At 39.6% G+C, this 14,075-nt stretch overlaps 1 protein-coding gene across 1 annotated transcript; it reads right to left on the bottom strand.

Moving 5' to 3' along the window:
* Positions 1 to 422: 422 nt before the first annotated feature.
* RIPPLY2 (ripply transcriptional repressor 2) lies at positions 423 to 4,743 on the bottom strand. The gene is made up of 3 exons (XM_047860369.1): positions 4,393 to 4,743; positions 4,004 to 4,068; positions 423 to 570 (listed from the first exon to the last, which is right to left on the bottom strand). Exons 1-3 carry the CDS (start codon positions 4,741 to 4,743, stop codon positions 423 to 425), a joined length of 564 nt encoding a protein of 187 aa, XP_047716325.1.
* Positions 4,744 to 14,075: the final 9,332 nt, after the last annotated feature.

Genomic DNA, 14,075 nt, shown 5'->3' with positions numbered 1-14,075 from the left:
TCATTATCTAATAATATTCATCTGCAACTACAATATCTAATGAGGATCGGTAAGAAATACCAGCTGTTACAAGATTAGGGTGAAAATTAAATATATTCACTCTCTGCAAAGTTTTAGCTAAATACTTGCAGAATTATAACTAAAGTTAAATTTGTAATTTGATGAAGAGATCAAAATTATCTTTTGTAAGCCTCACATGTTTACAATACAATCAAGACATTTGTACACTGCACTTATTTTTCAATTCCATAATTGGATTATAGTGTAAGGATAAAAAAAAGCCAAACTACTTTGTAATTCCAAAATATTTCATTTTATTAATAATTTATATACAAATAAATTAGTTTAAAGGATTATGATACATTTGTACACTAAATTTAAATTCTATAAGCTTTTAATGTCATCAAAAGTAACTAATCAGATTAATTTTCACAGATCAGCTCCTCAATTTCATCTTCACTATCAGAATCTTCATAAAATGAAATTGTGGCTTGAATTGGAAAATTTTTCAGAAGAGCTTCTGCTTCTTGATATAAGTAATCATAACACTTTGATTTGGGCCAAAATAGTCTGAAAGAAGCAGACAACATAATATGCTTTATTTTTTCACATTCAGAATCCTTATATTCATGAAATGTTCAAATTTCAAGAGCTCCATATACTTAGCAATTGATGTATGCCTTTAGATAGAGTTTTAAAATGTTACTATCACAGGTTTCATGGGAGTCTACTTGCCAAAGTATCAATAACTAGTTAATTATTTTTAAATCTTTATCCAAGCTATAAATTGGATCAAATAAATTCACACTAAACCCTTTATGAGCATAAGATCAGTATTCAGCTTTCTTCAGGTATAACTGATATATTTATTCTTACAATATACAGAAGAAGGTTGTCTTCCAATTTCCAAATTCCTTTGGGGGAAAAAAATGAATTCTACTATTACATTAAAATTTTTGATAGCCAATTTTATAAAGACAACAAAATGTTATGCACCTTCCAGAAAAGCGAAAATCATCTAGTATCTCAACTAAAACCCACAAATTTAACTGTTAGTTACAGATGTAGCCAATGTAAGTTTAGAAAAGTACAAAAAGCAATATTTTAAAAAGTTTTTCTATGCACTCACACCAGGGGTATAAAAAAGCTTCCTCTGACCCCAACCTTGATCACATCTCCCTTCCTTTTCCCCATCCAACTAAATTTGGAAAATCCATATTAAGATATTGAGAATAATACTGGCTTTATACAATAATTTTCATGTAACCCAATTACCTCATATTTTCAAATTTTTGACAAATATTAATCTTGCCAAATGGCCTTCTATTATTTTTCATACAAGGAAAAGAAAAGAAGGATATGGCTGACTCACCAGCAACAGTGCAGTCATTTTAGTGTAGGGTAATTAGCCCCAGCCCCAGGCACCCATTTATAACAGAGTGATTCTAACAAAGAGAAGGTTACATTGTGCCCAGTATACTCCATTTTAAAGGGCAGAAAAGTAGGTAATATCCTTTATAAATGTTTCTAGACAACCGGTAAAAAAAAAAAAAAAAGTTTTTAATTTTGATGCCTAAATAAGCAATCATCAATAATTAAGTTGTTCAGTAAATATTTTAGTGATCCCTTGTGCCAGACATAATTCATCATTCAAAGATAAAAAAAAAATCATGGTCCCTATCCTCAAGAAGGTGATTAAATAAAAAAAATGAAATACACAATAGTACTCAAGATAGAAATTAATAAAAATAAAATAAAGAAGTACTAATTAATGGCTACAGTAGTTCAGAAGAAGAAAGGAATTTCTTATATAGGAAACAATTGATTTTCTAATGCTTAACTAGAACTGTCAAATCCAAAGAATGTTGTTTAATTGTTACCACACTCTTCCCAGAATCTCTGACCATTTTTCTTTCAGGGACTTGACACTTTCCTGAATTCTCCCCCCGCTGAATGGTTCTTCTTAGTCTCCTTTGTGGATCCCTTTTTCTGTGTATACAGGTTAAAACTGGCCTTCCCAAGCGTTTTATCAAGAGTGATCATCTCTCCTCCCGAAGTCCCCCGGAAGACCTCACTCACCACCATGATTTCCCCAAACATTCATTTACTGAAGACTCTAAGCTGTCCGTATTTCCATTTAAGATCTTGACTGTGGGCCCGTTACCTACAGATGCAACTCTTTACTGGACACATCTATTTGGATATCCCATAGGCCCATTGAATGTGATAAATGAAAAACTAGACTCGTTATCTTGTTCCCCAAATCTGTTTTAAGCCCTAATTTCCACTCTGTTGGTGCAGCATTCATCTAGTCATCAGACACAAACTTGGGAGCCATTCTGTCTTTCTACCTCTTCTTTACCTACTATATCCAATACATTATAACCCTATTATGTCACCCAAGCCTTCCCCAAATTCTGTCAGTCCCAGCCCCACTTCCAATGCGTCAGAATGGCTCTTTAGCATATCTTGCCTGAATTACAATAACTTCCAACTTCACTTCGGTGTTCTAACTAAGCCTATATACCATTTTCTTCGTGCTTTTTCTGAAACACAAATCTGATCACACTTCTCTTCTGGTTAAAATCCTTTGAGTAACCCCCAATAGCATCTACAGAATTAAGTCCATGGGTTCCCAATGCCACATACAGGATTAGGACAAAACTCTCTACCATGGTGTGCAAGATCCGGCCTCTGGCTTACCTGCTGGAATGACCACACCTTCACTTACCCAAATTCCAGCTCCTTGATACTCCCAGAGGGAGCTATGGTGTTCTATGACTCTGTATCCCTTTTCCTATGCTATTTTTTCTGTCCCCTTTTCCCACACCTACCATCCATCTGGCTAACTTTGAGACTCAGCTAGGTAACCACAACCTATCATACACACTTTCCAGATCTTTCCCCACTCCCTCTGGCAGAGTTAGGTGCTTATGTTTGGCCCATACAGGTAAAACTGACCAAACTAAACCATGACAACACTTGTTAAAGGGGTGTGATTATTTTTTTCCTGTGTCCATTACTAGTGCTGGCACATGGTAAGAAATTAATCAACATATATTGCCTTCTACATGCTGTTTATAAGCACGTACATATGAATATCATACATGTCTGCATTTCACAGCTCTCTGAAGCAAGCAAACTACAGAATAACCTTTCACCTGAATAAAAGCTACAAAGGATTCTACAGAAAGGCCGACTTCCTGTGCCTAGGAACAGCAGGGTAGGTCCTCATTGTTATGTCGAGTAACTTCTATCCTTTTTACAGTGTTTAGCAATCTTTAGGATTTTCATTACACTCCATTTTCTCTTACATGTCAAGCTCATTTTGCCGTAAAACTGCCGCTTTGAACATCATTCTTCCGTATGGTTTGCAAGAGAATGAGATTATACACAGTCTGGGGCGCCTGGATGGCTCGGTCAGTTAAGCCTCCGCCTTCCGGCTCAGGTCATGATCTCAGGGTTCACGAGTTCAAGCCCCCCGCAACAGGCTCTGTGCTGACAGCTCCGAGCCTGGAGCCTGCTTGCGATTCTGTGCGTGTGTGTGTCTCTCTCTGCCCCTCCCCCGCTCGCGTTCTGTCTCTCTCTTTCTCTCTCGAAAAAATAAACATTGGGAAAAAAACCTTAAAAAAAAAAAAAGAATATGCACACTCTGCCTGTTGTGAAGTCAATTTCACCGGACCTCTTCAGTATTCAAAAAAAAAAAAAAAAAGAAAAAGAAAAAATTGGTTTGCTGGCACACGCTGTCACCGGTCTACTTTCACGACACCATCCACTTTCCGTCTTTATAATATATTTTTTAAGAGTTTGCTCAGTGTGCACGGATTAACAGTTCTTTTAGGTGAGAGCGTGAACTACGTTCGTCAATTCGATTAGTAAAGGACCTCTGCGATCCTTGAAGACAGATTTCCCGAGACAGAAATGCTGCAAGGCCAGCCGTGGAGCTAGGCGGTGCGATTCCCGCTGGAGGAACGGGAGACCTTCGGGGAGGCCTGTCACTCACCTGACTGGGTGTCTGTATTGGGAAAGCTTTCCTGCGGCTTCGGTCATCCCGGGGCCATCCGGCATCTGGGGACGAAAGGACACGAATCGCAGTTATCACTCACCTTGTAGAAACGGGGAAAGCGCGCGATCTAGCGTTCCTCGCGCCGGCAGGGAATGTGACCCCGGGGCTGTCAGCAGCCTCGCTCCCGACCGTATCCGTGTGTCCGCTGCTCTGGATGACAAACTCGCAGCATCAGGACCCACAGGGCCTCTGGTAGGGCCTCGGGCGGGCGCGATCTTAAGCGAGGGGCAGGCCGGGCGTGTGTCCCCCTCGGGCAGGGCATACCCAGTCCCGGTACATCATCTGCGCCCCTGGGAGGCGCGGCCCGAGGCGCGCGGCTCACTCACCGCCTCCGCCGCGTGGTGCCTCGCCCCCTCCTCCCCGTCGCCTCTGGCGTCAACCCAAGGTCTCCAGAGGCCTGCGGATCTGCGGGGTGGGGGGCAAAAGGCGCGCAGGGGAGATGTGAGCCCAGACCCGGGAGAACAGCCCGCAACAGAGCGTGGACCGGGGGCGGGTGGGGGGCGGAGAGCGGAGGGGAGGAGCTCGGGAGACGCGGGCGGGAGGGCCGGGGTGGGGGAGGCGCCGCAGCCGGAGTCCGCGCCCCCGCGCGGCGCGGGGCGGTCGGGGGCCGCGGGCGGTAGGCGGCGGCGGCGCGCGCGCTCGCCGGCCCCGCTTGCCGAGGGCTGCCAGGTTTCCATGGCGCGGCGGGGCTGGGGCTGGGCGGAAGGCGGCTGCCTGCTCTCGGGCAAGCCAGACCTCTTCCCCTGCCAGGTCCGAGACCCGAGCTTTATATAGCCCCGGCTGCCTGCTGCATACTGAGCGGTTCGCGCCCTCTCCGCCCCTCTCTCCCCAGCTAGCCGCAGAAACAAAAAGGTTGCGCGTGAAGGCGCGGCAGGCCGAACCTCGGGTGCGAACGCGTGCAACTCCCAAATGGCCCGGGAATGGGTTTTGTCGAGCGAGTGTTAATCGCTCTTCGACACATGGCTGCGGGGGGAAAAAACAACACTCGCCCGAGCAGCCAATTTCCAAGTGAAGAGTCTAGGAGGGGATAAAATGAAGCAATTCTACACGTTTTGTGTATTTCTGCAAGAAGGCCAAGTGGCTGGTAATTGCTTGACTCGGGCCTTTTTAGAATGTGGTAAATGCAAGTAGCTCGGCATCCCCGTACTCTAAAGGCTGGGATGCGGACTAAATGAAAAGGAATGGCCTTAACTCCTCTTTCTGGCAGAATTAAAACTGGGTGAATCAATGGGCTCCTGACAAAGGGATATCTTTGTTAATGTATTGATAGACTGGGTTCTGCCTGTTATTTGTAGAGAATAAAAAAATTCACAAAAGGTGGATTGTAAAAGACTGTTCCAGCCACCAGAGCCGAAGATTGGAGTCATGTGATTTAGGCAGATAGCTCTGTATTAAATTCTCGTATCTTTGTGTGGTTTTCCCCAACATCTAATCAGTGGCCCCCTGAAGATAAGTCTAGAATTTCATGTATACACTTTGGTCACTAGCTGGCATTTTGTTTCTCAATGATAATGAGAAAATTATTTTATGGAGGCAGGGTTGTGTAGAATGATAATGAAATCTTGAAAAGTTATGGGACAAGTTGTCAACCTCTCTGTGCCCCTGTTTCTCCTTTTTAAGTTAACCCTCACTTATTACAAAAGGCCATTATACTTGGTAAGAACTGTTGTGCTTCAAAGGAAAGATGATATACAAATGCCACATTTTTTTTGAAATGTTTTAAATAATAGAGCTGAACTTCTTAAAAGTTGTAGATAAAACTTTTGGATGTAAGCCATAGTGTCTCTGCTATTCATTCAGCTACTGTGTAGGAAAATAATGCGATTAATACTTCAAGATCTATAATGATCCACATATTAAGAGACATATTGTTTGCTTCAGATAATGAAATCAGTAAGATAGGTACCTAATGCATGTCTTAATGCCCTAGAATTATTGTTGGCTAAATCAAATTTATAGAATGCCTGCTATAATGCCACACATGGAAAGCCCTCAACAAATTTTAAGCAAATTTTTATATATATTTTTAATTTTAGAGAAAGAACACACGAGTGGCAAAGTGGAGGAGAGACAGAGAGAGAGAGAGAGAGAGAGAGAGAGAGAGAACCCCAAGCAGGCTTGAAGCTCAGTGCAGAGCCTGACTTGGGGCTCAACGTGGGGCTCAATCCAGGACTAGATCCCATGACCCTAGGATCATGATCTGAGCCAAAATCAAGAGTCAGATGCTCAATCAACTGAGCTACCCAGGTGCCCCTTAAGCTATTTTTAAAAACCTAAACCCTTAACAGATACTAAGCTATCTGATGAAATGTTTCATCATTCAATTTTATAAACATCTTTTAAGGTGTCTGTAATGGGATAAGTGCTGTGCTTTCCAGATGTAATGGTGAATAAGATATCCTCCCCTATCCTCAAGAAGGTTATAGTCATTGCGATCTATGACCATTGCAATGGCCAGATAAGCAAAGGTGTTTGAAAAGTGCCAGATTCAAAAGCACATTTTAACCAGAGAAGGGGTACAAGGGAGGGAATTGACAAGTTTATTCGGGACAACCAGGAAAGCCTTTCAGGGTAAAAGAAACCTAAATTGGGATTTCTAGAAGGATCATTAGAGAAATAGTGTAGTCTGTGCGTGTGGTGCCGGAGGCAGAGGAGAAGGAGCAGCACTTCTGGAGGGTAGGGACTGCTGGAACAGATGTGGCCGAGGAGATAGAAGGACTTGGGCTGATAGGAGCCTAATATACCATAATAAAACATTTTGGCTTTGTTCTGTAAGCACTGGTGAGATATTTTAAGCAGGAGAGTGGAATGGTCAAAGTTTACATTTTATTAAAGTCTTTCTGACAGCCATATGGAAGACAGATTTAAGAAAGCCTAATACTGGAAACAAGGAGATCACTTACAAAGTCATTGCAATAGCTCAGTCAAGAGGTAATGAGAAGATGTATAGTAAGGATGGAAATGAAAGAACATATTTGAAGGATACTTAGGAAATAGAGTCTACACTACTACCTGAATCATAAAATGTGGGTGGACATGAAAGTGGAGTCTACATATGCTCCCCAGGTTTCCAACCTGGTTAAGTGGGTAAATGCCAATGGCTCAAACAAAGACGGATAAAACGGGAAATATAGGAGGAAGAGCAAATGATACATTAATGTTGTTTTATTCTTTTAATCGTGCACAGGGAAAAAATAATAAATTTGGTTTTTGGATCCTGCATCAGTTAGGTCAGGCAGGATTCTGTAGCAATAACAAATAACTCCAAACTCTCATAAACTTAAAACAACAAATGTTTATTTCTGAGTCATGCTGTGTTCTATTTTTGGTTGGTACGATCTGCTCCACTTCATCTTCACTTAAGGGTATGAGCTCATGGAACCTCTTTCTCTGGAACAGTTGTCAGTTGTAACAAGGGGGAAAGGGAATACAATTAATAGATTTTTAAAGACCTAGTAACATATAGGTGGAGACGATATCCAAAGGACAATCAGAGATATACGGTCGGAAGTTCAGTAGAGAGTTCAAGATTTAAATGCAGGAGTCATAAGAAAAGAAGTAATGGTTTAAAACGGTAGGGACTGATTGGTCTCCCCAGGGAATTTTGTAGTTTGAGAACAGTACCACGGACAGAGCTCTGGAGAGCAACATTTGACTGTGAAGTGAGAAGAGATGCAAAAGAGAACAAAGCAAAACAAAACCTCCCTGAAAAGGAATGGTGAAGGTGGTGAAAGGTGCACTTGTAGAGCAGGTGTGGAGGAAACATGGGATGAAAGACTCGCAATGAGGAAGGAAACGTCTAAGGCATTAAATGCCACCACGGGGTCAAACAAGACAAGGATGCATGTTAATTGAATCTGGCAATTAAGGGGGTATAGTGACTTCAAAATATCTTGAGGGTCTGGAGATCAAAGCTTTCGTACAGTAAGTTGAGCTGTAGAGGTGAAAAAATAAAAACGGTATGTTGAGACTACCTTTTTGAGAGGAAAAAAGAGATAAGAGGGATGCTGGGTGAGTAGAGGGGTTTTGTTTTTAGGGTGCAAAAAGCAGGAAACTGTTTATAAGATGAAGAGATGAGGCAGGAGAGGAGAGGCCTCTAGATAAAGGAGATTGGACAATGGCCTGGGGTCCCCAAGGAGGAAGGAAGAAATGCGATCAGAAGCCATGGGGAGGATTGACATGCAGTTGGAATGTATGCACCCGTGATTACTCAAGAAACAAGTTTAATCAAGGTGACTAGATCTGGGGTGAAAAAGGAGGGGGTAATGTGATGATGAGAAATGAACCTGCGACAATATCAATTGTCTTAAAGTTGTGAAAAAAATGCATTACCAGAAGGAAAACAGGAAGAACCAATTAATAAAAATATGGTTAAAATCTATACTTGACCAAATTTAGGTAAACTGAGAAAGAGAATATCCCAAGTGTTCCATTTACATACTTATTTCATTTATTCCACTTATTTAAACAGATGTTGAGGCTTGTTTCCAGTGTGTCCAAGGCCAATATAACTTATTCATGTTACATTTAAAATCTATTTTATGGGGCGCCTGGGTGGCGCAGTCGGTTAAGCGTCCGACTTCAGCCAGGTCACGATCTCGCGGTCCGTGAGTTCGAGCCCCGCGTCAGGCTCTGGGCTGATGGCTCAGAGCCTGGAGCCTGTTTCCGATTCTGTGTCTCCTTCTCTCTCTGCCCCTCCCCCGTTCATGCTCTGTCTCTCTCTGTCCCAAAAATAAATAAACGTTGAAAAAAAAAATTTTTTTTTTAAATCTATTTTAGAATTCTGTATGAGTCCCATTAATGCATTTAAAATATGTGCTTTTTATTGAGATATAATTCACATATGATATTAGTTTAAGTGTGCAACATTATGATTCAATATGTGTATATATTATGAAATAATGATCACAATAAGTCTAGTTAACATCTATCACCACACATAGTTACGGTTCTTTTTCTCGTAATGAGGACTTTTAAGATCTACTCTATTAGCAACTTTCAAATATACAGAAGATTATTATTAACTGTAGTCACCAGGCTGTACATTGTATCTCCAGGACTTATTTATTTTATAACTGGAAGTTTGTACCATTTGACCACCTTCATTCATTTCATGCACACCCACCCACCCCCACATCTGACAACCACCAGTCTCTTCTCTGTATACATGGATGTGGGTTTGTTTGTTTGTTTAAAGATTCCACATAAGTGAGATCAAATGTTATTTGTCTTTCCCTGACTTATTTTATTTAGCATAATGCCCTAAAGGGACACCTATGTTGTCCCAATGTCGCAATTTCCTTCTTTTTTATGTAATATATATATATATATACATATATGTATATATATATGTATGTATTACTTTCTTATGTAATATATATATATATATGTATATATATATATATATATATATATATATATATATATAACAATGATATCTCATTGTGGTTTTGATTTTCTTTTATCCATTCATCTATTGATGGACACTTAGATTGTTTCCATGTCTTGGCTTTGACAATAGTGCTGCAATGGGGGTGCAGATATTTTTTCTAGCTGATGTTTTTATTTCCTTTGGATAAATACCAGATGTGCAATTACTGGGTTATATGGCAGTTCTGTTATTTATTTATTTTTTTAAATTTACTTATTTATTTTGAGAGAGAGAGAGAAGGGGAGGGACAGAGAGAGAGGAACAGAGAGAGACTCCCAAGCCAACTCCTCACTGTCAGTGCAGAGCCTGATGTAGGGCTCAAACCCACAAACTATGAGATCATGACCTGAGCTGAAGTCAAGAGTCAGACACGTAACCAACTGAGCCACCCAGGTGTCCCACTATTTTTTATTTCTTGAAGAACCTCCATATTGTTTCTCATAGTGGCTGCACCATTTGCATTCCTACCACCAGTGCACAAGTGTTTCCTTTTCTCCACATCCTCCACAACACTTATCTCTCATCTTTTTGAAAATAGCCATTCTAACAGGTGTGAGGTGATATCTTATTGAGGTTTTGATTTGCATTTCCCTGATGATTAGTGGTGTTGAGCACCTTTTCACTTCCCTATTGGCCAGCTGTACATCTTCTCTGGAAAAATGTCTATTCAGATCTTCTCCCCATTTTTTAATCGGCTCGTTTGCTTTTTTTGCTACTGAGTTGCAAGAGTTCTTTATATTTTGGGGTATTAGCCCCTTATCATATTTATCAGATGCATGATTTGCAAATATTTTCTCTAATTCAGTAGGTTACCGTTTCATTTTGTTGAAGGTTACTGTTGTTACTCAGAAGCTTTTTAGTTTGATGTCGTTCCACTTGTTAATTTTGCTTTTGTTGCCTTTGATTTTAGTGTCTGATCTAAAAAACTCATTGCCAAGACTGATCTCGAGGATTTTATAGCCTATGTTTTTTTTTTTTCTAGGAGTTTTATGGTTTCAGCTCTTATTTTCAAGTCTTTAATCCATTTTGGGTTGATTTTTATGTATGTGCAGGATATTGATCCAGTTTCATTCTTTTGCATGTGTCTGTCCAGTTTTCCCAACATCATTTATGGTAGTGACTGTTCCTCATTGTATATTTTTGCCTCCCTTGTCATAAATTAATTGGTTGTATGTGCATGAGTTTATTTCTGGGATATCTATTCTGTTTTATTGATCTATGTGGTCCCTGTGTTTATGCCAATATTGTATTGATGAGTATAACTTTGTAATACGGTTTAAAATCAGGAAGCATGATGACTCCAACTTTGTTCCTCTTTCTCAAGATTACTTTGGCTATTCAGGGTGTTTTGTGGTTCCATACAACTTTTAGGGTTGTTTGATTTCTGTGAAAAATGCCATTGGAATTTTGAAAAGGATTGCATTGAATCTGTAGATTGCTTTGAGTATCAAAAGAATTTTAACAATATTAATTCTTATAGTCCATGAACACGGAATACCTTCCTATTTATTTGTGTCATTTTCAATTTCTTTCATCAATGTCTTAATGTTTTCAAAGTATAGATCTTTCACCTCCTTGGTTAAATTTATTCCTAGGAATTTAATCTTTTTAATACAATTGTAAGTGGGAATGTTTTCTTAATTTTTCTTTCTGATATTCTGTTATTAGCTTATAGAAACCCAACTGGTTTTTATGTATTAATGTTGTATCTTGCTACTTTACTGAATTCAGTTATTAGCTAACATTTTTTGGTGGAGTCTTTAGGGTCTTCTATATGTCATGTCATTTTCAAATGGAGACAGTTGTATTTCTTCCTTTGCATTTTGGATATCTTTTATTTATTTTTCTTGCAAATTAATCTGGCTAGGACTTCCAATTCTGTGTTGAAGAAAAGCAGTGAGAACGGTTGGCCTTGTCTTGTTCCTGATCTTAGAGGAACAGTTTTCAGCTTTAGACCATAGGGTATGATGTTAGATACAGGCTTGTCATATATGGCCATTATTATGGTGAGGTATATTCCCTCTATACCCACTTGGTTGAGAGTTTTTATCATAAAGGGATGTTGAATTTTGTCATATACCCTGATTTTGGTATCAGGGTAATACTGTCCTCATAAAACGATGTTGGAAGTGTTCCTTCCTCTTATATTGTTTAAGAGTTTGAGAAAGATTAGCATTAATTCTTCTTTGAGTGTTTGGTAGATTGCACCAGTAAAGCCATCTGTTCCTGGACTTTTATTCATTAGGAGGTTTCTGATTACTAATTCAATCTCCTTACTAGTAACCGTCCTGTTCAGATTTTCTATTTTTTCATGCTTCAGACTTGGTAGATTGTGCCTTTCTACAAATTTATCCATTTCTAAAACATGTGCTTTATATAACATATCAATGAGGTAGCCTGCTGTACATAATCTTTTAGGATTAAAAATATAAAAACTTCATTCAACAAGTATTTATTGAACACCTACTATGTGCCAGGCACTCTTCTAGAAGCTTGGGTTATGTCAGTGAACAAAACAAACAAAGCTTCCTACCTTCATGGAGTTTATATTCTAACAGACATCTAAGCCACCAACTTTTGTAATTTATTAAAAAAAAAAAGTAGTATAAATTTACCTTATACATGGTGCCTGTGTACCTAACGTGTTTTGTTTGTTTTTATAAACTTTTTAAAAAAGTTTATCTATTTATTTTGAGAGAGAGGAGAGACTGAGAGCATGCGTGATCAGGGAAAGGGCAGAGAGAGAGAATCCCAAGCAGTTCCGCGCTGTCAATGCAGAGCCCAAAACAAGGGGCTCAAACTCACAAACTGCGATATCATGACCTGAGCCGAAATCAAGAGTTGGTCACTTGACCAACTGAGCCACCTAGGTGCCCCAACAAGTTTTTTTGTTTTGTTTTGAGTTTTGTATGACCATAAGATGAGAAAAGTGAAGAATACTCTGGAGAAAGAGTATTAGGCAGTGGTCCTAGGAGAGGACAAATGGAAAAGATCAAAACCACATAAAAACAATGGGTAAGTGCTTCTCTATTATCCAGGAAATAATTGCAAATGAAAAGAAAAATTAGAGTTTGAACTAGGTTCCCATTTTGAGTGTGATCCGATGTTGCCCCCCCTTTTCAATGGACGGGATGACCTCAACTAGGGTATGACTTAGTCTCCACTTAGAAAGGAAGGTGAGAAAAAGAAGTGTGAAGGAATGAGGGGAATGTGATGACTCATGTCTGCTATTGCCACCATGGGCCTCCTGAATAATGCCAGTTTTGCTTGTACGAAAGCAGGACCAATCTCAGTTTATACACATCCTTTTTTCTCCATGATTTTATTAACATTATTTAAGGAAAATTATAATATTTGCCTCATTAGCTCGACTCCTTTTTAAAAGACTGTACATATAAAGTGCGCTCATTTCTAGGATAATTATTCATTTGTGTCTGAGCGACAACAGAGTCAAATTCATTAATTTATTTCTGATATTTTATTTTATGTATGTAATTATGTTTTCATAAGACAAAAAGATTGTGAAAAATCCAATATAAAACCCTATACAGAATATGTGTGAGGGATCTTTTTTGAGTGATGGAAATGTTCTAAAATTGGATCACAGTGGTAGTTGCACAACTCTGTAATTTACTAAATGGCATTAACTTGTACAGTTAAAATGGGTGAATTTTATGGTATGCAAAATATAGCTCAATATAAAAACTTCATTTATTTTTATTTATTTATTTTTCATTTTTTTACTGTTTATTTTTGAGAGACAGAGAGACAGAGCATGAGCAGGGGAGGGGCAGAGAGATAAGGAGACACAGAATTTGAAGCAGGCTCCAGGCTCCAAGCTGTCAGCACAGAGCCCAACGTGGGGCTCGAACTCACCAACTGTGAGATCGTGACCTGAGCCGAGGATGGTTGCTTATCTGGCTGAACTACGCAGGTGCCCCACGATATAAAAACTTTAAATATGACATTAAAGTATTGATTCCTAACCATACTCAGTCTGGGCTTCAGAAACCAAAGTTGCAGTCAGAATCAAGCCTACTGGAAATGTTTCTGAATTGGGGTTTTTTAAAATATCCCTCTTTGGGACACCTGGGTGGCTCAGTCGGTTGAGTGTCCAACTTCAACTCAGGCATGATCTCACAGTTTGTGGGTTCGAGCCCGTGTCACGCTCTGTGTTGACAGCTCAGAGCCTGGAGCCTGCTTCAGATTCTGTGTCTCTCTCTTTCTCTGCCCCTCCCCCGCTCATGCTCTGTCTCTCTCTGTCTCTTGAAAGAAAGAAAGAAAGAAAGAAAGAAGAAAGAAAGGAAAGATTGTAGTGAATTTGCAGTAAGGACTTAAGGCCTCCAAACTATTGAGTGCAGTTGACAAAATGTCAATATCTGTCTCTGAAGTCTCCACTATCGCTAATTTGCCAGAACCCAGGCCCTCATACTGAGGCCATTATAAAAGGAACACTTGTATCACTTCAATTTGAGATTGATCTAAAGTGCAAGCCAAGTGTTTTCAAGTGACTAGGATCTTTATTTTGCATTATTAGAAAGTTAAACACATGAATGGGTTCTAAACTTACTAAGCTAA

Source organism: Prionailurus viverrinus, chromosome B2 (genome assembly GCF_022837055.1).
Source record: "Prionailurus viverrinus isolate Anna chromosome B2, UM_Priviv_1.0, whole genome shotgun sequence".
Taxonomy (NCBI): domain Eukaryota; kingdom Metazoa; phylum Chordata; class Mammalia; order Carnivora; family Felidae; genus Prionailurus; species Prionailurus viverrinus.
Note: the sequence above shows the minus strand (reverse complement) of the source record. Positions and strands in the feature narration are given on the sequence as shown.

Bases quoted from the DNA above. Each gene is read 5' to 3' on its own strand.
- RIPPLY2 (XM_047860369.1), bottom strand. From the start codon at position 4,743: ATGGAAACCTGGCAGCCCTCGGCAAGCGGGGCCGGCGAGCGCGCGCGC. The intron at 4,069-4,392 runs GTGAGTGAGCCG...TTTCGTCCCCAG, and splicing joins GGCACCACGCGGCGGAGGCG to ATGCCGGATGGCCCCGGGAT. The intron at 571-4,003 runs GTGAGTGACAGG...TGCTTCTTTCAG, and splicing joins CAATACAGACACCCAGTCAG to ACTATTTTGGCCCAAATCAA.